Source organism: Macaca thibetana, chromosome 6 (genome assembly GCF_024542745.1).
Source record: "Macaca thibetana thibetana isolate TM-01 chromosome 6, ASM2454274v1, whole genome shotgun sequence".
Classification (NCBI taxonomy): domain Eukaryota; kingdom Metazoa; phylum Chordata; class Mammalia; order Primates; family Cercopithecidae; genus Macaca; species Macaca thibetana.
The window spans coordinates 98,291,958-98,318,888 of record NC_065583.1 but is presented as its reverse complement, the minus strand read 5'-3'; the positions used below and the strand labels follow the sequence as shown (position 1 = coordinate 98,318,888).

Genomic DNA, 26,931 nt, shown 5'->3' with positions numbered 1-26,931 from the left:
TAGTCACAGTAAAATCATACTATAGTACAGCCTTGAACTCCTGGGTTCAGCGATCCTCCCACTTAACCTCCATACTACAGATGTACTCTATTGTACCCAGCTTCTGTCTGATTTTTGAGAGGTCCTATGGTATTCGATAATTCTCCTTAACAGGAAGGATAATCTAGAAATGTAATCAAAGGGAAACTTAGGCTGGTTATGAAATTATCTAGCTTGAGATAGAATATTTCTCCTTTGTCACAGGATAATGTATGATTTACCTTATTTGTATTGCTAAGGGTTTGAGGGGACTATACTATATTAATCTCAGGCTTTGGAGTCTGACTTCACTAAAGATATGTGATTTGACATTCAAAAAAAATTTAAGTCTTAGTTGTATCAATTATAAAATAGAGACTATAGATTTAAAGAGGTTTAACTTAATCCTCTTTAAATAGATATATTTGTATATGATGTATAATGTATATTATTAAATATGCATATAATTTAATATGGTATCTATCACATACTTAATAAACATTAGCTTCTATAGCATTAATATTAATATTATTTTTATTGATGGTGGCATTGGTAATGGTAAAAAGTAACACTGTTGGCTGGGCATGGTTGGTTCACACCTATAATCCCAGCATTTGGAAGTCCAAGGCAGGTGAATCATTTGAGCCCAGGAGTTTGAAACCAGCCTAGGCCACATGATGAAAACCCATCTCTACAAAAAATACAAAAATTAGCTGGGCATGGTGGCATGTTCCTGTAGTCCCAGCTACTTGGGAGGCTGAGGAGGGAAGATCACTTGAGCCCAAGAGGCAGAGGTTGCAGTGAGCCAAGATGACACCACTATACTCCAGCCTGGGTGACAGAGCAAGACCCTGTCTTAAGAAAGAAAGAAAACAAATAAAGTACCACTGTTCTCAGGGATGCAAGGATGTTTCAACATATGCAAATCAATGAATGTGGTATGTTATATCAACAAAAATGACCAAAAATCATAATCACTTCAATAGATGCCAAAAAAAGCATTTAATAAAATTCAGTATCTTTTCATAATTAAAAAAAATCTCAACAAACTAGGTATAGAAGGAATATACCTTAATATGACAAAGGTCATGTATGACAGACCCATAGCTAGTATCATACTGAACGGGAAAAAACTGAAAAGTCTTTTCTCTAAGATGGAACAAAAAAGGATGCCCACTTTTATGACTTTTATTCACAATGTTTATTCCTGGAGAGGGAGTCCTAGACAGCAATTAGGCAAGGGAAATAAATTAAGGGCATTCAGTTTGGAAAGGAAGAAGTTAAATTAGCCTTGTTTGCAGGAGATATGATTTTATATTTAGAAAAACTTGTAGATTCCACCAAAAAACTATTAGAACGGATAAATTCAGGAAAGTTGCAAGATACATAATCAACATACAAAAATCAGTAATATATTTATATGTTAACAGTGAAGGATCTAAAAAAGAAACTATGAAAGGAATTCCATTTAAGAGAGCTACAAATAAAATAAAATGCTAGGAATAAACCTAACCAAAGTAGTGAAAGATCTCTGCAATGAGAATTATAAAACATTGATGAAAGAAATTAAAGGGTCCACAAAAACAAAAAAAGGAAAGATAATCCATGTTCATGGCTTGCGAGAATCAGTATTGTTAAAATGGCCATAGACCCAAAGCAATCTACAGATTCAATGCAATCCTTATCAAAATACCGATGACATTATTCACAGAAATAGAAAAAATCATCCTAAAATTTATGTGGAACCACAAAAGACTATCATAGCCAAAGGAATCCTGAGCAAAAAGAAAAAAACTGGAGACATCACATTACCTGACTTCAAATTATACTACAAAATTGTAGTAACCAAAAGAGCATGGTACTGCCTCATAAAAACAGACACATAAGCCACTGGAACAGAATAGAGTACCCTCAGAAATAAATCCATGCATTTACAGTGAACACATTTTTGAAAAGGTCACCAAGAACATACATGGGGAAAAGGACAGTCTGCTGCTGGGAAATTGGATATCCATATGCAGAGGAATGAAACTAGAACCCTATATCTCACCATATACGAAAATCAAATCAACATGGTTTAGAGACTTAAATGTAAGATCTCAAACTATGAAACTACTAGAAGAAAACATTGAGGGGGTGATTCAGGACATTTTTCTGGGCAAAGATTATTTGGGTAAGACCTCAAAAGCTCAGGCAACCACAGTAAAAATGGACAAATGGAATCACATCATACTAAAAAGCTTCTGCACAGCAAAGGAAAAAAAAATCAACAAAGTGAAGAGAACAACCCACAGAATGGGATCAAATATTTACAAATTACCCAACAGGGGACAAATAACCGGAATATATAAGGAGCTCAAGCAACTCAATAGGTGAAAACAAAATTCTGTTTTAAAAACAGGTAAAAGATCTGAATAGCAATTTCTCAAAATAAGACATACAAATGGCCAAAGGTATATGGAATGATGCTCATCATCACTAATCATTAGAGAAATGCAAATCAAAACTACAATGAGATATCATCTCACCCCAGTTAAAATGCCTTTTCTCGAAAAGGCAATAACTGATGTTGGTGAGGATGTGAAGAAAGAAGAACCCTTGTGTAATCTTGGTGGGAATGTAAATTAGCACAGCCTCTATGTGAGAACAATATGGATGTTCCTCAAAAAACTAAAGTAGAACTACCTTACAATCCAGCAATCTCACTTCTGGGTGTATATCTAAAAGAAAAGAAATCAGTATATCTAAGTGATATCTTTATTCTCATGTTTATTGCAGCACTGTTCACAATGGCCAACATATGTTTCCAACCTAAGTGTCCATCAATAAGTGAATAGATAAAGAAAATGTGGTACATGTGCACAATAGGATATTATACAGCTATAAAAAAGAATGAAATCCTGTCATTTGCAATAGCATGGATGGAACTAGAGGATGTTATATTAAGTGAAATAAGCCAGGCACGGAAAGACAAATACTACATGTTCTCACTCATATGTGGGAGCTTAAAAAAATGCAAATCAAAGAGCTCACTGAGATAGAGAGTAGAATGATGGCTACCAGAGTCTGGGAAGTATAATGTAAAGGGGGTGATAAAGAGGGGACTAGGGTAGGGTTAAGCAGTTCAAAAATACAATTAAATAGGAGAAATAAGATCTAATGTTCAGTAGTACAACAGAGCAACTGTAGTTAGTAATGTACTGTATATTTCAACATAAAAGGGTGGAATAAGAATGTTTCTCACAAAAGAAGCGATAAATGTTTGAAATCATGGATATCCTTATTACCTTGATTTGATTATTACACATTGTGTAATGTGTAATGACATGTACCCCATAAATATGTACAACTCTTATGTATCCATAACAAAATAATTTTTTAAATTACCTATATTACTATTTTATATAAATTTTCAAAAAAATATATAAAGAAAATATGGTGATAGTATTCATTCCAGTAATTAAATATTTTAAAAATATTCTTGGAATTAATCTTATTTGAAATCGATAATGGTATTATGAAAATAACATGAATTAGCACAGTGCAGCCTTGAACTCCTGGGTTCAGCGATCCTCCCACCTAACCCTCCCCACTACAAACGCACTCTATCATGCCCAGCTTCTTCTATCTGATTTTTGAGAGGCCTTATGGTATTGAATAATTCTGCCTGTCAGGAAGGATAATCTAGAAATGTAATCAAAGGGAAACTTATGATGGTTATGAAGTCATCTGGTCTCAGCTAGAACATTTCTCTTATGTCACAGGGTAACATATGTATGTTTTACCTTATTACCTACTAGCGGCAGTCCTCAGAAAATGAGATCTTGCCTCCTTAATGAATGCTTTTGGTTTTGGGAAAAGATCTGTCAGGCTTCAGAGAAATGTTTTTGGGAGAAATAATGAGCCTTCACATCCCTTGTGTTTTCAAAATTTGGACGAAGCTGCTGTATTCTAATTATTTTAGTGTTTATCTGGGTCAGTAGATGTTATTAAATGCATACAAAGCTCTATCCTGAGCGAATTCTCTAGCTTGCAGCCTAATTTTAAATAAGACAAAAATAAATATTAAAGAATGAGATCAAAAATATATAGTAATAAGCACTAATAATTACCAAGACACACAAAGTAATAATTCATATATGTAAGTAAATGGAGAACTGTATTTATGTAAGAGATTTTTCTGATGATGACATCTGGTCTTTCTCAGAATCATTTTATTTAAATAAGTTGACATTACTTAGCCTAGTTTTTCATACTTCAAAAAATCTCTTCTTAAAAACTTTTACATTTTTGGTGACAATGATTTAATTTTTTTTTGTTACTGACAAACCCGAAGGCCATTTAGCTAAAAGAAAAGGACTCAACCTTACTTCTTTTATGAAAAATAAAATGATTCCGAGATAGCTGCTAGAAGACTACAAATGGGTGATAAGTTTCAGGCAGCTCCTAAGTAGGCTGGTATCTCTTTAGAAAAGATGTTTAATTCCTGTTCACGCTAGACTGCGCCATTAATAATTAAATGCCTAATGAATCCGTTCTCACAGAATTTTAAATTTTGCTGGGGAGAATAGAAATAATTGCAGTGTAGAAGAAAATAGTGTGCTAGAAAGTATCAAATTGATTTATTTACTCTAACATTTGTTAAATGCCTATTAGGTGTTGGGCCTGATGTCTGTCTCCAAGGATGCCACATTGAATAAGATATTGTCTCTGCCTTTTAATAGTTCACTCTCTAGTTAAGGAACAAAAAAAATCTAAACAATTAGTTGGAGTGTAAAGTAGGAAATGTTAACATGTTGCTTTGTCATAGATGGTATCAATATATGTTAAATATATTTATGTTATAAGGTTATATAAATGTTAATGAATGAATGTTTAACTGCTTCATAGAAAGTGCAGTGGAGAAAAGGAGGAAGATATGACTCTTCACCTATGATTTACAGAGTACGTTATGCTGCAACTATATATTAAGGAGTGAGCAGGAGAGCTAAAGTGAGCAGATCAAGAGGGCAGCACAGGACATTCCAGGTAGAGAGAATAACATATGCAAAGGCATGAAGATATTTTTCTTTTTGATTTAAAGTAAAATAATAGTGTTGGGGCCGGCCTAGTGACTCATGCCTGTAATCCCAGCACTTTGAGAGGCTGAGGTGAGTGGATCACCTGAGGTCAGTAGTTCGAGACCAGCCTAGCCAACATGATGAAACCCCGTTTCTACTAAAAATACAAAAATTAGCCGGGCGTGATGGCGGGTGCCTATAATCCCAGCTAATTGGGAGGCTGAGGCAGGAGAATCGCTTGAACCTGGAAGGTGGAGGTTACAGTGAGCCGAAATCACGCCATTGCACTCCAGCCTGAGGGACAAGAGCAATACTTTGTCTCAAAAAAAAAAAAGAAAAAGAAAAAAAAAAGAATACTGTTGGTTGTGGTGATGCATATCTGTAATCCCAGCACTTTGGGAGGCTGAGGCAGGAGGATTGATTGAGGCCAGGAGTTCAAGACCAGCCTGGACAACATAGTGAGGCCCTGGCTCTACAGGGGAAAAAAAACAAAAACACTGAGTGTGGTAGCATGCACCTGTAGTCCCAGCTACTCAGGAGGCTAAGGCAGGAGGCTCACTTGAGCCCAGGAGTTCAAGGCTGCAGCGAGCCATGATCTTGCCACTGCACTTCAGGCTGGGTGACAGAGTGAGACCCAGACTCCATAAATGAATGAATGAATGTAAAATAATAGGACATATTCAAGTAAGGGAGAGAGGCTGTGTTACTGATTCAGAGTTTGTGTGGCAGAGTGACAAGAAACGAGCTGGATAGAAAGCTTCAGAGAATTAAATTGACATTTTAGAAAGATAACTCTGACTGGAGTGTGGAGAATGTCTAGAGAAAGAAGACCAAAAATGCAGAGATAAATGTAAAGGGGTATTGGATCCAAACAAGAGAGAAGTGATGACCTGAACTAAAACAGTGTCCTCAGAAATAGAGAGAGGGGAGAGCTGAGAACTATGTGGCGATAGAATTGACAGAACTTAATTATTTGCTAATTATTACGAATGGGGGCATTCTGACTTTTAGGTTTCTACTTTGATAGTAAAGATAGTAATCAACACTAATGATGTAAAATGCTTACATATTGAACTTTTACTTTGGGGACACACACACAAAAAAATGTCCAGGAAACACTTGGAACTCTGTATCCAGGGTTACAAAACACACAAAGGTAGATTCTGTATTCTTGTGTGTACATGATAGCTGAAATTGTGCAAGTGAGTGAGATCACGAGGAAAAGCCAGTACCATGGTATATTGGGAGTTCTAAAACTTACCCACTAAGACCAGTGTCAGGAAGAAGAAAGATTGCATTTGAGGGGTTTCTAAGGTAGCCCAAGTATTTTCACAAGTATGTGAAAACCAGTGTTTATATTTAATTGACATCTTGCGAATGTCCCGCTGGACTTTGTAAAAGTGATTCATTCACTGACTTAAAAATTCAAGGCCAGGCACGATGGCTCATGCCTGAAATCCCAGCACTTTGCAAGGCAAAGGCAGGCGGATCACTTGAGGTCAGGAGTTTGAGACCAGCCTGGCCAACATGGCAAAACTCTGTTTCTACTAAAAATGCAAAAATTGGCCAGGCGTGGTGGCACACACCTGTAATTCCAGCTACATGAAGTAGGAGGCTGAGGCACAAGAATCGCTTGAACCCAGGTGGTGGAGGTTGCAGTGAGCCTAGATCACACCAATGCACTCCAGCCAGGGCAACAAAGTAAGACTAAGTCTCAAAAAAAAAAAAAAAAAAAATCAGTAATATGAAGTAAATAAAAGAAGAAAATAAAAATTTTAGTTGTAAGATTTTTAAGTTAATGTGCACTTATTAACTCATTGCAGCCATATTAGTGATTTATATTGAATTTCAAGAAGCACAACATAATTTTACACAAATCTATCTTTTTGTGTAATGAATATAATATACAAGTGAATTAATTCTGTTAAATAAAATAGTACTTCCCTACTGTCAGTTCACTGATCCTTTTTTTCTTCTCATTTCAGGAAAAAAGTATACCTTTAAAAAGTGTCATATACTCTAGATAAGAAAGTTCAAAACTTTTTACTGAGACCCACAGTAAGAATATATTTCACCTTTCAATCAAGTACTGATCCTTGTACAATGCGGGGTTTAGAGGTGCTTACTTCCCATACAGTCAGAATACCACATAGAACTTTTGACTTACCCAAATCTTTACTAATAGCCTCACCGATAACATAAACAGTCGTTTAACACATATTTTGTGTTTTATGTATTAAATACTATTATATATTCTTACAATAAAGTAAACTAGAGAAAAGGAAATGTTATTAAGAAAATCATAAGGAAGAGAAAATATATTTACTATTCATTAAGTGGAAGTGAATTCTCAAAAAGGTCTTCACCCTGGCATTCCCCTTGAGTTGGCTGAGGAAGAGTGGGAGGAGGAGGAAGAGGAGGAGGAGGAAGGGTTGGTCTTTCTGTCTCAGGGTGGCAGATCCTGAAGAAGTGGAAGAGAAGGAAGGGGAAGCAGGAGAGGCAGGCAAATTCAGTGTAACTTTTATGTTTTAAAAAAATTTGCATATAAATGGATCCTCACAGTTCAAATCCATGTTGCCCAAGGGTCACTCGTATACACGTTGTGTGTGTGTGTGCGTGTGTGTGTGTGTAAGCTGACACAAACCTTGCATGAAACACTACTTACCCTTGTTTGTTCCTGTGCTCAATACTTTTAATTTCCTTAATCTCTTTCAGTGTTTTGCTTCATGGATATTTATTCTATTTCTCACTTTTACTAACTGTATGAGATTGTAAATATGAAGTTCCGAGATTATAAGCATGTACAATTCTCCTTTATCTTAAAACAAATAAACAAGAAATATTTATCTCTTGCTCTACTTATTTCATTTTCATTTTATTTTATTTTATTTTTTTTGGCACAAGGTCTCACTTTGTTGCCCAGGCTGGAAAGTTGTGGTGTGATCATAGTTCACTGCAGCCTTACTCCTGGACTCAAGTGATCCTCCTACCTCAGCCTCCCAAGTAGCTGTTGGGCCTACAGCTGTGTGCCACCATGCCCAGTTTCTTCTTATTTTAAAAATTATGATTGAATCTAACCTTCATTTAACTCCAAATTTCTAACGTATATATAATCAACACTTCCTACTTTAACCTTCCCGTCACTGAGGCCCTTTTTCCTGCACTTACTCCCTTAGCAATCCCATCCAAAATCAATTTCCTTGGTAATAGCTAGCACTTGTATAACAACTAATGTGCCAAGCTAACTGCTTTACAATTGTTAATATAGTTTACTCACAACAAAAATATGAGGTAGGTTCTGTTTTTATCCAGAGTGAGATTAAGTAGTTTGCTCAAGATTACACAGATGATAAGCAGGGCAAGTAGGATTCAAAACCAGGTATCATATATAACCAACTCTTAAACTAAATTTCTATAACACCACATTGCTATTTAGATTTTCAATTATGATATCTTTCTCTCATCTTGTTTTTTTTTTCTCTCTCGATGTGTCATTTGTGTTCAAAATTAAATTTTTCTATAAAGACTGGAATAATAGTCTAGAAGTAACGGTAGTTGGTAAATATTCTTCTATATGCTTGTATTACTTCAAGGGATGAGGATAATGTTTTAACGGAAGTGATGCCATCAAGTTAGTTTCACAATGATGAAGAAGGTGAGTGAACACTTCAGGAAAAATGAAAATATATTCAGGGGTGTATGAGTTTGCTAAGGCTGCCATAACAAAATACTACAGACTGAGGACTTACCAACAGAAATTTATTTTCTCACATCTTTGGAGAAGTGGAAGAAGAAGATGTTGGTCTTTTTGGTTTCTCCTGAGACCTCTCTTCTTGACTTGCACATGGCTACCTTCTTCTCTGTACATGCACTTCCCTGGTGTTTCTTCCTCTTCTAATAAAGACATCGTACTCACTGGGCTAGGGCCCACCTCCTTGACCTAACTTAACATTATCTACCTGTTTTAAGGACTTATTTCCAAAGACAGTCATATTCTCAGGTGTGCTGGAGATTTAGGACTTAAGAATCTCGGGGGAACGCAATTCAGTCTTTTAAAAGAAATATCTTACCAACAGAAAAGGTAGTCTACAGCATGCAGTTACCCTGGAAAGGATCATGGATCAGTTTAGTGAGAATGAGAGCTAGGAAAGAGACACCAGAAGGGAGGGTATTGATCCTGAAACCAGTGTCAGCTGGATAAACGAAGCAAGAGATTGGAAAATTGGAAGCACATTTTAATGTTATGGAGAAGGGAAGGACAAAACAGGAAGGTGTGTGTTAGGTTTGTTGACCTACCCAGCATTCCTAATTACAAGCAGAAAGTTGATGTGCATGCAGGGTTCTGCAAAACTTAGAATCCCTGCTGCATGCCTGTCACTGAGAAAGATTAAATTAATAGAGAATGGAGGAAGTGATATTGGAGATGTGGCAGATGAAGGCACGCTCTTAGAGCATATCTTTCAAAAACAATGTGCAAAGTTAAAAATGTTTTTGGAATTGAAGTGGTGTAACTAATTTAAAATATATTTTTCTATTATTTCAAGGATTGTACTATTATATAATGGTATATATAATAGAAAAGGAAATATAACTCTCCTCATTATGTACTAGAAGTATTAGTGATTTCTTCTTTATGGGTCACATTTTCCCGTTATTTCATATGTCAGTAATTTTTTGTTATATACTAGACATTCTGATTTCTATGTTGTAGGATTTTGTTGTCTTTTGTTAAAGAGCATTGACTTTTGTTCTGGGAGACAATTTATTGGAAAGTCAGCTTGCTCTGTTTTCTTCTTTTCTGTAAGCTCAATTAGAGTGGGTCTAGACCTTTTAGGGGTGTCACGTGAGTGCTTAGCATTTTCAGTGAAGTTCTGCATCTCTTAGTATGTGACATCTGGATTTCTGTTCAAATCACAGCTCATGGCTCTTCAGTTAGCTATTTTCTGCCAGGTCTTCAGCCTTGCTTTGTGCATGTGCAGCTTAATATGCATCCAATGACTTAAGATAACTCCTTTTGGGGCTCGTTTTTTGTGTAGTTAATGCTTTCCCACCGTTTTGCCTTATAAATTCTAGCTATTTCAACAGCACCAAGCTCTACTTTGTGCCTCTTTAGTTGAATGAGGTCATTGTGGTCTGCCTGGGCTCCACCTACATCCCTGTGTTGAGGTCTGGAGTACAGCAGGTAGAAAGACAGAGTGGTCCTAGGGCTCACCTCTTGTATTTCTCTTCTTTCAGGAAGCACAGTCCTGCACAAACTGTTGTCCAATGTGGAAAACCAGTAATTTCTTCTTGAGAAATTGAAAACATCTTTAACATAAGTTTGGCATAGAATTAAATTCAACTTCTTAGAAATTGGTTTTTGCTGAAATCAATTTTATATATTTCATACTAATAACACTACTGTTTTGAAGTTAAATATACATATATATTACAACATATAAAAGATAAATCACACTAGCTTGGAACAATAATATAAACCACTTTGTAAAAACCCCATCCTGAGAAGGAGCAGCATGTTAAAACCACTTGTGTTGAGAAAAGTGTTCTGAGAATGGTTCTATTAAGGAAAGTTTGTTTTCTTAGCTTTTGATGTCCTCGGGTAACAAAATCAACATTCTTCTGTGTTTAATGAAATAAGTTGTAAAAAAGCAACAGGTGTTTTGGTAATAAAAAAAAAAACTATTCAGGGCTTAAATCATTAGAGTACCCTGTTTTCTTTATTATAATTAATGAAACAAGAGATTTTGAAATTAATCTGTTGCTGTGTAGACTTAGAGAGAGGAGTCTAGGAAGTGAGTTATATGACCTTATTGACCTTTGGACCTATCGTGTTTAATATAATTACCCACAATTAGTAGATTTTTAAATAATTTATTGTCTAAAAATATAAACAAAATAGAAATATGTAGCTACTAGAAACCTAGAAATGTAATTGTTATTGTCATAGAAATGCATGAATAAATATAAAATAAAGGAAAAATTAGACAGATTGCTTTTTGAATAATTGCATAAGATTTTTTGGATGAAAATTAATAGATGTTAAAATGTGCCAGTTTATTTAGATTTCCAATAAAAATGTTCATTTGATATCTGTATTTAAAAGTTATTATTTACCTAAAAAGCAACTATGTATAGTGTAAATAATTGTTTGGAAGACATTTGAAAATATCTTATTTGATCAGGGAGGATAATACAGATTTACTTTAGAAAAGGTTCAGTAAAAATGTATTTCTCGATCTGTTCTCTTTCCCCCACTTTTCCCACTCCCACCTCCATCTGTCCTTTTAATACCTCTCTCTTAATCTCCTCTACTTCCCTCTGCAACAGTCACATTACCTACAAGAAATTGATTATTGTCTATCGAATACTCGTTCTTGAAGGTCACTGTTTCTTTCATCCTTGTTTTTCTATGGATAAAAAATCTCTCAAATTATTTATGGAAGTTTCTTTCAAGTTAATTTTTTTCTATCATTGTCCTTTTTTCTATTAGGCATAATATTTCTCACTTTTACTTACAGCATTTATATTTTTTATTTTCCAACTGATATACCAATATGGATATAGATATCTATGTCTATCTATATATCTATTCATCTGTCTGAGCAGTAACAAAAATACAGACTTTTTCTTTCTTCTTCTGTACTTTTCCAGCTGTGTTATGTTAAACTCCCTTGTGTAACTGTATTCCTTGGCTAAGATATCTGGTAACCATTATTTACAAATAATATACTCCTTTGTACAAGACTAGAATATTCTCCACAGGGACATTTTAAATGCCAACTCCAGTTAAATGTGTGAGGCTTTGAATTCAGTGTTGGCCTTATAATGAAAATTACAGACTTTTTAAAAAAGAAGTTATGTTTATAGATTAACAAATCTGGCAAAATTTTAGTCTGTCACTTTGTCCACATTTAATTAGAAAAAGCTTTGTGTCTTTTATATTCTACTTATATAATCTTCAGTATTTTCCTTGGTGCTATTTTTATTAAAACAGTAATTTTTGGGGCACCTAATACGACCAAGCAACATGATGAATCATGTTTCTAAATGTCAGTTTATTATGGAAGAATTAGAAATTTTAAAATGTGAGCATACATGAAGCATTTACCTCATTGGAAAGATGTTTCTTATTTAGATATTCTTTTCTCATTTTTTTCCATTTTATACAAAATGATAATACTACGAAATTATCAATCCTTTAAAGTAACAGTTTGTGCATTTTAACTTATAAGATAAATGCATTTTGCACAAAAGCACATTTTATGAATTTCAGATAGTAAGATAGATAACTTTATGAGGCATACTATGATTTGATGTCCCCACTTCCAGTTTCATAAGATTAAAATACCTTATGAGATTGAAATATGGACTTCCTATCTGTTTATAAATCTTAGTGGAGTGACATACACACGTTAACCTTTTTTAACTGTATTTGCCTTCTTTGATTGTGTTTGCTAGGTAAATACAGATTTTAGAAAGGGAAGATAAAATATTTTAAAATAGTTTTGCTGATTGCCTGCAATTCTGCTTAGCAAATTTAGTTCCACAAGCAATGGATTTAATCAAACCTGACAGGAGTTAATACCAGTTGGAAAAACTTATGAACAAGTATGCGTAATTCTAAGGATTTGGGGCTGTTGACCAGAAAATCATAAACACTATTTAGGTAGCCAACCAAGTAAGATGATGATGCCTTCATCCATATCTTACAGCAGGGGTCCTCAATCCCCAAGCAGCAGACCAGTTCTGGTTCGTGGCCTGTTAGGAACTGGGCCGCACAGCAGTAGGTGAGAAGTCATCCAGGGAGAATTACCACCTGAGCTCCACCTCTTGTCAGATCACTGGCAAAATCATCCCCCCAACCTCACCCGGTCCATGGAAAAATTGTCTTCCAAGAAACCCCATTCTTGGTGCCATAAAGGTTGGGGACTGTTGTCTTAGATGAAGGAAAACAATAAAAAATTAATTGGGAACTATCAAGAAATCGGACCAAGGAAGCATCAGAGGAACTGATATGTCATCCACAGAAGATTAAGATGATTACATCTTAATCTTCAACTTCAGTTAAGCTAGTAAGCTTAACTTACTAGCAAGTTGAAGCTTTCTGTATTGATGATATATTTTAGATAATTGAAAACCTTGAGTGATTTCTTTCTGAATACAGTTTTTTAGACAATTAGTATTATCTAAAATTGTATAATTGTAGAAGTAAACTGACCAGGAAAAGAATGACATTTTAAAAAATACTTTAGGGAATTTTATTTTTGTTTTGAAGGCAATAGAAAAGGATCTGACTTGATCAGAGTTGCATTTTTAGAAAAATTCCCCTAGATGTTTTAATGAGAATTAATTTTATCTGCTTGGCCATGTATAAACTATAGCAGTAATCTAAGAAACTGTGGAAGTATTGGAGATGCAGATAATTATTAGACACACCTAAGAACTTTTTATGTGATACTGATTAGATTTGCATGATGAAGTTTTGAAAGGCATCAAGACTGATTCCATATTTGGGGCATGACAAGTTTTGTGGACAATGACATTAAGAAAGCTTTGACCTGAACACGTTACTGAGACAGCATGCTCAAAATAAGGAGTTCACACATTGCTAATAATCATTGTTAACTGTAATTTGAAGATAGCTAAACAGTCTTCATAAATATAAGATTTCATTAAAAATACATTTATAATAAACCATGATAAATTTACCAGTTATTATTCTTGTCAAATTGATGTTCAAAGTAACTTTAGCTTTTAATTGTCTAATTTTGAGTACCAATAACCAAAGGATATACAAATTAGTCATTTAAAAAATAAAAGCCTTATGAGATTTTTGTTGAAAATTTTGAAAAATCATAAATAACATGAAGTGGTACAACATAAAGAAAACATGTGTATGTTTGGAAATGAAAATTCTATTTGGGCAATGCTTTTTGACCCAATACTACTAACTTAAAAGTGCTTCAAAATGGTCTAAAAGTGCATTAGTCTGTCTTACCAAATCTGGATAATATAATCATTTTTAAAAAGCATCATAAGGTAAATTACAGAATCAGGGATTTTTTATACCAGAAGTAACCACTTAGTCTAATTTTTCCCCGCCTAATTTTACAGATTTAAAAATAAACTTTTACAGAATTGTTATGTGGCCTGCCCATAGTTATAAAGACAATGACTCACAGACTCAAGTTTGGAATTCTTCTAAAGTATTTTATTAATTCAATATAAACATTTTCTTAGTTATTTGACCATTTGGTGTGGAATGTTTCTTATTCCTTCTAAATGAAAGTGTTGCTTAATCCCATTCTGTTTTAAAGCTAGTTAGGACATGTCTAGTGTTGCAAATCTGGAAATCTCTTTTTTGAAAATCATTTCACAGTTTTCAAGGAATGCCGCTGAGATTTAGCCTTCTAGTTTCCTTTTCATAGAACAACTACAAACTGGCCAAATTATATCACAGAGGCATCAACCTTGTTGTAAAGGAGTTTAAAGAAGTGCATATAGAATGTTTTGTCCTAATGTATCAAAATTATTCCAGATTTTTCTGTGATTAAGCATGCATTGGCAAAATGAAGTGGAAAGATTTATCATTGTCAAATAAATTCAGTTAAGTTCCTCTTCCTACCCCTGTTAATGATCAGAGAGAGAGAGTCTGTGATATATAACACTGTTCTTATCGACCAAATTAACCAGATAATCAATCATGCTAATAATTCACTCTGCCAATTTTATCAGATTTTGATTTTGACTTACTAGTCAGGCTAGTGATCTTGTCCTAGTTCTAACCAGGTAATGTAGAGTCACTGCAGGTAATATGCTAGTAATATATTATTTTTTAAAAATATCCTGAAAGATTTCCTATACCATTTCTTTTACAAAGGTTTTATATTTTATTTATTTTGTCCAATTTTTAAATTTATCCTAGTTCAATGAAAACCTCTCTAAGCTTTGTAAAAAGTCTAAGTTTTATTAACAGTTGAGTAAAATAAAAAACAACGAAAATTTCAAAAATCCTTAGAAATCTCTATGAAGAAATCACCAACAAACGTCTTAGGTTGACAGAAGTCAACCTATGAAAACAATGAAGCTTTGTGTTGACTCCAAACATTTCATGACATAGGTAGCTGTTGAAAGCTGAGAAATTTTAGTTTTGTTTTCTGGAAACTTATTAACCATTTAAAGTGCTTTCAGAGATTTGTTATTTTTAACTTCAAAATGATATAAATTGAAGGTTTAATGTTGCTCTTTCATAAATTGCTTTTTCCCACTAATGTTTTTCTTTTCTTAATGTTAACTGGAACTAGCACCAGCAGGCATATAATCAATAATATGGTATTTCACACGGATGCAAAATAACTTGTAAGTTATTTATTATTAGGTTCCATTAGTATTTAAGAATTTATAGCCATCGATGAATATTTATTGAGAAATTACTTAGTGTTACACACCATTCTAATCTGTCTTGATTTATCAGTGAATAAGACAAACTTAGTCCCTGCCTTCATGGAGCTTATAAATATTAGATACATTATTGCAAGTTTGATCAAATCTAAGGATGTTTGAGGGCTACCCAAAAGTTCTACCGAAAAAGGTGATTGTATAGTTTCAATTCAGATTTGCTGTTTGAGTTTATTCTGAAACATCCTGAAACCTAATTCTGAAGCCAAGGCTTTTATTAAATCAGTTTGCTCAGAGTGAGCTAGCCCTTTAATTTTCTCTTTTGGAAAATGTACTTCAGAGCCATCTGATTGTAAGCATTATGCTTTCAAAAAAAAAGCATCTATATAAGAAGAAAAGCAATGTAAGAAATCAAGTTATAATAGATATTTGACAATGGAAAAGAAAAATCGAAGGTTCACAGATTAATTTGGGAAATGTAGTAAACAGCTGGAAATCTGTGCCTACCTTAGAACTATTAAATTAGTTCCTTTTTAATTGCTTGTGTGGCTTATGGCTGTCTTACAAATAGTTGTGTCTTTCCGTCCTACTTAATTATAAACTTTTTGAATGCATGCTGGTAGTATCTTCTGGATAGTGCCACAGTTCCAGAGTTTTTTCAAGGAATGCCTCTGAAATTTACCTTAATATTTGCCTCTGCATAGAATACTTCATAAAACACTCAATAAATATTGGTTGAATGAGTGGAGGAATAAATGAATTCTTAAGGTCTGAAGAAGTGAATTCCTTTGGTTGTAAAGTTTTAAGAAACAATTTTTAAAAATTAAACATTGAGGCTGGGCGCGGTGGTTCACGCCTGTAATCCCAGCACTTTGGGAGGCCAGGGCAGGTGGATCACGAGGTCAAGAGATCGAGACCATCCTAGCCAACATGGTGAAACCCCATCTCTACTAAAAATACAAAAATTAGCCGGTTGTGGTGGCGGGCGCCTGTAGTCCCAGCTACTCAGGAGGCTGAGGCAGGAGAGTGGCGTGAACCCGGGAGGCGGAGCTTACAGTGAGCAGAGATGGTGCCACTGCACTGCAGCCTGAGCGACAGAGCGAGACTCCGTCTCAAAAATAAATAAATAAATAAATAAATAAATAAATAAATAAATAAATAAATAAAATGTTAAAAAATAAACATTGAAATGTTTTGTAGGCATAGAACAATAAATATCTAATATAATCAACTTACTATTTTTTATGCTGCAGATACTTCTGGGGTCTGTGGTTTATCCTTAGTGGCCCACTCTGCCTCTGACATTGAGAGTATTGGATTTCCAAAGATGACCTTTTGAGTTACCCCAATGTCAGTAGGTATTTGTCATTCTGACTTCTAGCTGTACTGGCTGAGAGAGGAGCCTGACATTTGGGAAAGTATATGTACACAGATTCAAACACATACATTCTTAAGTGTTTGGTGTTATGTTAATAATCAGTTTATTTGGTGATTGCTAATTCATAGATTACACCATTGACTTGTCTTGTAAGATGGTCGTCAGTTATTCAGGTGAGATTGTGAAAACTGAGTAGCAACTGATTACAGATTTGAAAATGGGCATTTGATAAATGGCATGAAAAAATAAGGTTTGCTTGTTTGGTCAGATTAGAAATTTACTGCCTCAAGACAGGTCACTTTAAGATACTGCCTATTGAAGTATGGTGTGATAGACCTTATCTCAGCCTCTTTTCTTGATTATCTTTGTACTTGTCAGCAAGACAAACTACAGAGGCACAAGATAGCCTGAGGCATAGTTGGTTGTTTTCTCTTGGGAAAGGAAGAATATGTGTTTTGAAGTTTCAGATTCAGTTAGGGTTGTATTTTAAGGTTTGGATTTTGTGCTTTTTTTCTCTTAATATTTTATATCTTTTGAAATGAAACAATGACTTATTGATTCTAAATATTTTATAAACACTTGTGAAATGAATAAATAGATAAAACAGCCAAAAGCAGTCATAGTAGACTGAGTACTCTGTGTTCATAATAGATGCTGGCTCTGTGACAATTGGAATATTTTGAATTAGGAAAACTGGTATTTATCTTACTTTTTTTATGTCTGTGAAAAGATATAGTAGATAACCTAAATGAATATTAATTTGGTCTTTTGTTAACAATATACTGTTTTAAAAATAATACCTTAATGATGATATTGGATATTTCTGATACTTTTTTATTCAAAAATGTTTGTAAATATTTTTTATTTACATTTTACATTGTACATTTTTATTTACTCTATTTTGTCATCTCAGAAATTATGGTTTATATACATTTTCTCAGCTGAGAAACTTAGAAATTCTGTAATATACCCAAGGTAAATGCAGAACTGGAGACCCAAACCCAGGCATTCGTACTCCATTTTACCCTACATCTCATCTGGAGGTTTATAAGTAAGTTTTTGATTAAACAATAAGATGCACATTTGAAAATAAGAGATCCAGTCTTCATATTTCTCTTGTATAAAACTACTGAGTAATATGTTAGGGTTTAGCATGAGGCATGGGTTCCAGCTATAGGGTATTCATAATTTAATTGGAGAAACAAGAGATAAACATAAAAAGAGAGTAACAATATAAGATTGTATGTATAAGATGAGTGATTCAAACTCTAAGTCCTACAGAGACATGAAAGATTTCTGTGGATTGGGACTACTAGACGAGGATGACTGGAATGAGCTGGGCTGTGCTAGAAGGAGGCACATAGATAAGCCAGTAAAGGAGTAGAGGGCATTCCAAACAGGGGAAGTACAGAACAAAAATAAAGGTATTGTTACCTGGCAGCCCTTGGTATAGCTTACATACATGGTAGAAGATTTGTGGGAGGTGTGGTTACAAAGGCAGGTGAGGGGTCACATTGTAGAAGGATTTGAATGCAGGGCTAAGATCTTAGGACTTCATTTTGTAGGCAATGGGAAACCACTCGTGGTTGGTTGGTTGGTTTGTCTGGACATGGCATTTGCAAATAGTACACATTTTTTTTTTTTCATGGTCAAGACACCTGAAGATTAGAGCCTGCTTCCTTCTATAAGCTACATCGCCACAACTGTGAATAACATGCTTCAGGACATTGAGGGTGTGTGTGTGTGTGTGTGTGTGTGTGTGTGTGTGTGTGTGTATGTATTTGAGGGGGCTAGAGATGGGCATATCTGTGTGGCAGGGAAAGGGGAAGAGAGGTGGCAATCTTCATTCAAGTATTATAGACTCTTTCTGTGTGTCAAGCTATATATCATATGAAAAGAAAAACATCTATAAACATGAGATAATAATGAGCACCTTATAGAAACAAATTATAAACCTGAAAAGTGATTTGTAAAAATATTGAGATTTAAAGATTTCTTGGTCAGAAGCTGAAGTTTACCAGGTAATTTAACTTAGGGGATTCAGCCAAATTCCCGGCAGCTTAGCCAACAGTGTCATTTCATTCCGACATTGAGAGTACTCAGGGAAGCTAACTCCCTGTCTTTCTCATGTCTGAACTACTGTTGCCAAGATCCTGCAGTTCGTCTGTCAGATGAGAAGAAGTGTGGCTTTTTGTGGAGCCACCTTTCACAGTAACAGGGCTTGTGAAAAGAGTCCTCATTTTCGAGATGCAGTGAACCTAACAAGAACTTGAAATTCGTCCCACGGCTATACCAATCAGTATTCCAGCTGTAGTAAGTTAATTGGCAATGGTTTTTTGTTTTGTTTTGTTTTGTTTTTGTTTTTTCTCCTTTTGTCTTCTTTAAAAAAAAATAAATCCTGGAAATGGTGAAAGACACGTTGTCATGACAAAAAAAAAAATGATGACAATATTAAAAACAGAATTCTGGAGGTGGCATCTTAAGAAAAAAACCTCCCCAGTCAATATTGAATCCATACTTTTCTGCCTGAATTTGAAAACTTGCAAGCTGATTTAACTATCTCTCTGCCTTCTTACTCCTTCCATTTCTTTTCTGCTGCCCATATTTATCCTGTCTCATTTCCTGCACCTTTCATGCATGCTGTTACAAGGCCACACTCCTCTTCATTACCCTTTGAACATTTGCCATTCTTTTCCAATTCTGTTCAAGTTCTCTCTCATATCTAAAATGAATACATATAACCTAATATACTTAATATGAATTGGTTTTTTTAACAATGAGATACCAGACTTGAAAGTGAAAACTTGAATTATTGCACTTGAATGTATATGTAAGGTGATGAATATTATAGACATTTTTGAACTCCTATCTGTGACCTCCTATTGATATAGTTCGGATCCCTTCTGTTGTATATGAAATAGCATTGCTCATTTGGAGACTCACAGTCATTGTTCAAGGGAGCTAATGTCAGAACAGAATTGTAGTATTTAGCATCAAGACCCAAAGACAATGAAAAGACCAAACATTATCACAATTGGAGGAAAAAGGCAGGATGAGTTGAAATTTGAAAAATGTAGGCCAGGCGCGGTGGCTCACACCTGTAATCCCAGCACTTTGGGAGGCCGAGGTGGGTGGATCACTTGAGCTCAGTAGTTCAAGACCAGCCTGGCCAACATGATGAAACCCTGTCTCTACTAAAAATACAAAAATTAGCCAGGCAGGGCAGCAGACTCCTGTAATCCCAGCTACTCGGGAGGCTGAGGCAGGAGAATTGTTTGAACCCGGGAGGCGGAGGTTGCAGTAAGCCGAGATCATACCATTGCACTCCAGCCTGGGCGAAAAGAGTAAAACTCCATCTCAAAAAAAATAAAAATAAATAAGAAAAGAAAAAAAATTTGAAAAATATTCGAGATGAGCAATTTAATACTTAGGTGCCAAGTATTGGAGTAGTGCCTTTTTATCCTGGGTTCAGGGTAAAGAGAGAAGGACAGAATGGATTGTTTTTGCCTTTTTTTTAAGGCTAGATGGGTATTGAAACTTCATTGTAAAGAAATATTTGAAGTAAGAGCATCTATTACGATATGGTCTGCTATTACATTTATGTGAAAAACTGAGGGGAACACTGTTCCCATGGTGCAAACACAAAGCAAAAAAGATGTATTCCATTTAAACTGTAACTAAGCTTGTACAGCTAGCCGTTTTTCTTCATGCCAATTTTATAGAAAGGTTACAGTGTAATTATCAAAAGGAATGCATCATAATGTGGTGAACTGGCCGGAAGTACTTGGTCACACACAACTTCAGTTTATTTGTGGTTTAATAATGATAGTCACCAAGAAGTTTGAAGTATAAGAACATTAGCTACTTCTCCCACAATTTTGTTTCAAGGCAATTAATAAAATTCTCAAATCAAATTTTGCCACACATACAATTATTAACTATTTACTTGCAAGTAAGCACAAAATAATTCATGAACCTGTCCTATAAGTTTGAAAAAAAATTGCAAGCTCTCTGTCCTTTTAGGTTTCCCAGTCACTACCTCATAGAAAATGTTCATTTTTGACAAATAAAAAGTTTCCTGAACAACCACAGTTGTTCAGGGTTCATAGCTGGACACAGAACCATTTAAAAATTTAGTGGAAGATTATCTCTAGGTGTAAATAGGCCTCATGAGATTTTTACACCTTGTCTGTAAAATGATGGGCAGTATTTCTAATATATTTTAGCCAGTCTGTATAACACTGGTACTTTTAATTCACTCATGAAAATCCATATGCAATGTTCATCAAGTTAGTTTACATGCTTTGTTTTTATCAATAGGCATACATTTTGTCATTCAGTATACTTATTAGTAAGTCATCAGTTATTGATTGAAATATGAATAACAAAAGGACCTGGAGTGACCCCCTTAGGAGTACAGATTTCTGATCCCATCAGCCTGCTCCTGGCTGGTGCATTCCGGATTAGATGCTAGAAACATCTTGGTTATAGTCCACCCTCACTAACATACCTTTAGTAACATTGGATTTTAAAGTAAGTTGCAGACATTGTAACACATGATGTAATCACTTCCCACATACGGTATCCTTTTTGGTTGCCAATTTGTAAGACATCATTTGGAGTTCTGAAATGAATGGCAAAACTTTTCACTAATTATATTTTTAAAAATTTTGCCTTGTATTTTGATTTAAACTTAATATTCTTTTTTCCTAGATATCTGCTGTGACATTAAATATAATCTTTATCCAGTTTATACATCTGTAATTGAAATGTCCTCTACCTCTAAGAGTTTTGCTAGTTTTGTTCATAGACAAGCATATACTTGTACTTTCATTAGTCATCTCTTAGCTTAATAGCATTGGGAAATCTTTCAGCTTGAATGTGTTTTAAAAAAAAACCACTTCCTTTTTTATTTACCCTTATCTATTCCCAATACATTTTTAGAGGCTAATAAAAAAATGTCCTAAAACTTAAACAGCTTTGGGAAGTAAACTATGCTTTGATGGGCTTTCACTTAATATTTGATCAAAGAATAGTTTACCCACTAGGAAAACATACTTTTTAATTATCATAATGACGAAATATAAGAACAAAAGCTGTGTGATTTGGGAAAGTCACTTAACCTCTCTGAAGCTTTGTTTTCCTTAAAAATAAAATGAAGATAGTAATAATAAGTACTTTATGAAGTAATTTTAAGGATTAACAAGGTAATACATGGAAAACCCATAGCAAAGGGCCCAAAACATAAGATCTGGAAATTAATAGTTATAATAGAAAAAAAAAGGAGAGGAATTTCAGTAGAATGTTCAACAGTGTCCATGTTGTCTCAGAGAGATCAAGTAAAGCATGAACTACACAGAGTGAGAACTCAACATGCAAGCTTTTCTGCCAGAATGTAATATATGTGTACCTGAAAAACCACTCATGCTGCAAAATTACACAGTAAAAATAACGGGCTTAAGGGAGAAAAAATTAAACTTTGGGCACACTATTCAAAATCGACTCAGTTTCTCCCATTCTGTAGCAATTTACCCATCTGACAAAGGGCTGGTATCCAGAATCTACACTGAACTTAAACAAATTTACAGGAAAAAAAAAAAAAAAACAACCCCATCAAAAAGTGGCCAAAGGATATGAACAGACACTTCTCAAAACAAGACATTTATGTGGCCAACAAACATATGAAAAAAAGCTCATCATCACTCGCCATCAGAGAAATACAAATCAAAACCACAGTGAGATACCATCTCACGCAAGTTAGAATGACGATCATTAAAAAGTCAACAAACGACAGATGCTGGAGAGTATGTGGAGAAATAGGAATGCTTTTACACTGTTGGTGGGAGTGCAACTTAGTTTAATCATTGTGGAAGACAGTGTGGTGATTCCTTAAGGATCTAGAACCAGAAATAGCATTTGACCCAGCAATCCCATTACTGGGTATATCCCCAAAGGATTATAAATCATTCTGCTATAAAGAAACATGCACATGTATGTTTATTGCAGCTCTGCTTACAATAGCAAAGACTTGGAACCAACCCAAATACCCATCAGTGATAGACTGGATAAAGAAAATATGTTACATATTACACCGTGGAATAGTAAGCAGCCATAAAAAAGGATGAGTTCATGTCCTTTGCAGGGACATGGATGAAGCTAAAAACCATCATTCTCAGCAAACTAACACAGGAACAGAAAACCAAACACTGCATGTTCTCGCTTATAAGTGGGAGTTGAACAGCGAGAACACATGGACACAGGAATGGGAACATCACACACCAGGGCCTGTCGGTGGGTGAGGGGCAAGGGGATGGATAGCATTAGGAGAAATACCTAATATAGATGCCGGGTTGATGGGTGCAGCAAACCACCATGGTGCTTGTATACGTATGTAACAAATCTGCACATTCTGCACGTGTATCTCAGAACTTAAAATATAATAATAATAAAAAAATCAACGCAGTTTTGTCATTGTTGCTATGATTTCTAGTTACAGTCCTAATAAAAATACTAGCTCCATTAAATCTCCAAGAATACTTTCACCCAGCATCAAAGATCATTTTGATCGAATTATTCCATGGGTACAATATACATGATGTTTTGTTAGTAGTAAAGTATCACATGCCATCTAACTGACCTGATTCAACGAATCTGCATAAAGATTTGAAAGAGTAGTTTTGCTATATTTTAATTGTCACCTTACGTCAATGCTAAAACAGCAAGTTAATATTTTGCTCACAAATGATATGGATGTGCATAATTTTGTTGGGTCACATTCTCATCTCATTTTATTTTAGCTGCTGTAAGTAAAGATGATTCCATTATTTCAAGTCTTGATGTCATTGATATTGCGCCAAGTAGAAAAAGGAGACAGCGAATGCAAAAGAATCTTGGGACAGAACCTAAAATGGCTCCTCAGGAGCATCAGTTTCAAGAAAAGGAAAAGTAAGTCATTTTGTTCTTTGCCAAGAAGTGAGGTGACATTTTTGAAAATCTAACATATGATCTTAAAAATTATATTTTCATTTTGAACTTATTTAAAGTTATTTTTAAGAAAATGTGATTTTTGAACTGTAAAATGTTTGAATCAATATATTGTTTCTGGTATTTGGTTAATTTCTATTCATATTTAAAGCTGAAATGCTGAAAATGTAAGCAAAAATTTTTTTCTCATGGTTTTTATAGATTAATTAGAAACGGCATGTAGGATACTAAAAATATTAGAATCCAACTTGTGTTCAGTAAAGTGTTTCAATCTAATTTACTGCTTAAAAGAGACCCATATAGCATTCAAATTAGCCATTTAATTTGGTTATGCCTGGCATTTTTTTCAAGTAAAATGTCTCTTTCTCATCATCTGTTTATTTCTATCAAATTTTGGCATTGTATATTCTCACTGTTTTTCACTCTTTGGTTCTGATTACCCTGCATCAGCCTATATTTCAATTTAGGTGTGATGAGTTGCAAAGTTGAAACACTTAATATTTCATTACAGCAAAACAATGAGCATTTATAAAGAATATTATCATTTGGGTGTGTGTATATATGCTCTGAGAATTTATTTTTTCTAAAGTTTTTGTTAATTCAGTAAGTAGTTATCAAATGATGATGCTGTAGCAGATGATTTTATAGTTCAATGATTTTCACAGTATGGAATGAGGTTACCTGGGGTTTTCCAATGGCCCTTTCTAGGTGTCCATAAGGTCATCCCGTCTTAAATTCCATACCTGTGGGAGGCTGGATTTTCTTATATCCTTCAATTAAAATAACATTTCACAGCTGACTGAATGCAGAAGCTAGTGAAAATCCAACTTTTCCATCAAACCAGCTATCAAACAGATTTGAAAAATATAAAACAAAGCCCTCATAACATTTTTTTCTGGAAAATATGTTTCATAAAGAATGTATTATTCATATTATCATATTCTGGATTTGTGTTATTTTTAAATGGAATAATGAATCTGTTTAAATTTTCTCAGGTTTAATTTTCAATATGGCAAATAGTCCACTTAAACTAAAATGTGGAGTCAAAATTCGAGACCCTCAAAAATTTTTTAAAGTATAAAGGGTTCCTGAGAGCAAAAAGCTTTAAAATTCTGTTATAGATAATAAGGATGCAAAGAAGCACAATTCATGCCATCAGGAAACTGGCAGCCTAGTGGGAACATGTTTTAGTTTCTAGCATATAAATGTTGTATAGTGGGATTATTTTGTCTATCACTGTGTTTTTATTCTCTCCACAACTGGCCTGATCTACATGTACTTAAAATTGCTATCTCTATACTATACTGGGTCCCTAATGTCTTTAGACAATATATGCAAAAACCCATAATGCACTAAATTATTTCTGGTTTGTGCTTACCATTTGAATTTATTCATAACTTATAACCCCTTGATAGAGCTCATAGAGTTCAAGGCATAGTGTGATCTCTTTTATATAGGGAACCAAAAATATTTTCAATTTACAAACATTGAAATAGCCAAACTATTCCTATGGATTAATATGGGAAAGAATAAAATTATAAGCAGTTTGAAACATTCCAGAAACTAAGTACTTCATTCAGTCAGTTAGTAGACAAGTGAGTAATGAGTTGAAATTGAATTATATGCCAGGCATAATATTGATCATGCTGAGGATCCCAGACAGTAGAAAATAGACACAGCTCCTGTCCTTATGGCACTTTCAGTCCAATTGTTTTGTCTGATAATGACTTCATGGTTTGAGGGAAGAAGGAAACATTGGTTTTATGTTGCAGAGCTGCATCTTAGATCTTTCCATTCTATGTGTGAACCAAAGGTAAGGTTTTGAGGTTGCTAACATTTTCTGAGTAAACTGTGTTGCTTAAGTGGGTTTCTGATATGCATGATACAGAGATGAAAGAAGTTTAGCTCTGAATCAAGACTAAATATTTTTATTTAGCTTTTTAATAAAGGTAACGTGTTTGTTTCTCCAAACATACAGACAGTTAATATTATGCTCCTTTTCTTTTCCATGTTTAGGTGATTATGTCAGTGTTTATGTTGTATATTTTCACCATTTTAAAAGTTGACAAAGTTGATGTAAACCATAACAGCTTTTGGAAATGGTCTGCTAATGATATCATTGTAGGCCCTTTAGGCAGACTGCCCCTGAGTAGAAATGAAAAACACCTGTTAGATGTCAGGGAGCATTTTAAAGATTAAGAGAAATTTAGTTTAGCATGTATCACTCAGATGTTGAGTGGTTGATACCCTACTGTATAATGCCTCCTCTTTTGCTCAAATAAAACAAAATGTTAAATTATGTATTTTTTTCTTATTTTTTATACTATAGGATTTTTTTCCATTTTGAATACAGGAGACTGAAATTTTATGCCTCTTAAAATTTTTAAATACTAGTTGTACTTTCCCAATTTTTTTAAATTAAGAAAAAGAAGCTTCTATAAAACAAAAGCAAAAATAAGCCTTAGCTCTTAAAAAAAACCTCAGAGTAAGACATTCTAGATTACTAATGGCTAGCCCTTATTTTATGTTTTAAAATTAAAACTGCTACATGTTTTCCTGCCTTCCTAAAGCATGATTTTTTTTCTCTGACAGCTGGTCATCAAAAACATAAACATCAATTAGGTTCACGTACTCTATATGTAGACTCACAAATAAACGCAGATGTGGTTAGTTTGCTACTTATGGGTGAAAATACATCAGTCCCTACCTCTAAACTTCAGTTTTCTAAGCCCTTCTGATTGCATGACCTTCAGTCCCTTCCAACATTCCCACCAGACATCTTACATGTGATTCCACTGTTTAGCTTTTCTATCTCTGCACCTCAAGAAAAAAGAAACAGAAGTAGGGGAAGGAGTGGTCATAAGTACTATGGCTTAAATATTTTGTGTGTGTGTGTGTGTGTGTGTGTGTACAATACTTTGTGCAAGTCATTTTACCTTTCCAAGGTTCAGTTTTCTCATCTAAAAATGAAAGGATTATACTAGATGATCTGTAAGATCCCTCTCAATATTTATAAATCTATTATGTATTTAACTGTTCACCGCTTTCAAAACATGAATATGATTTAAAATAAAATACTTCCATATTTATTAA

The 26,931-nt window shown here is 34.4% G+C and overlaps 2 protein-coding genes across 2 annotated transcripts in view; one reads left to right on the top strand and one right to left on the bottom strand.

The window, feature by feature from the left end:
• Positions 1-26,931, bottom strand: part of TMEM167A (transmembrane protein 167A) — an 857,923-nt gene that overhangs the window by 191,384 nt on the left and 639,608 nt on the right. The window lies entirely within an intron of this gene.
• XRCC4 (X-ray repair cross complementing 4) overlaps positions 1-26,931 on the top strand; it is a 290,728-nt gene that overhangs the window by 164,951 nt on the left and 98,846 nt on the right. Inside the window, exon 7 of the mRNA XM_050795166.1 lies at positions 23,652-23,799. Within this exon, the coding sequence (XP_050651123.1) occupies positions 23,652-23,799 (148 nt within the window). The remainder of the gene's footprint in view (positions 1-23,651; positions 23,800-26,931) is intronic.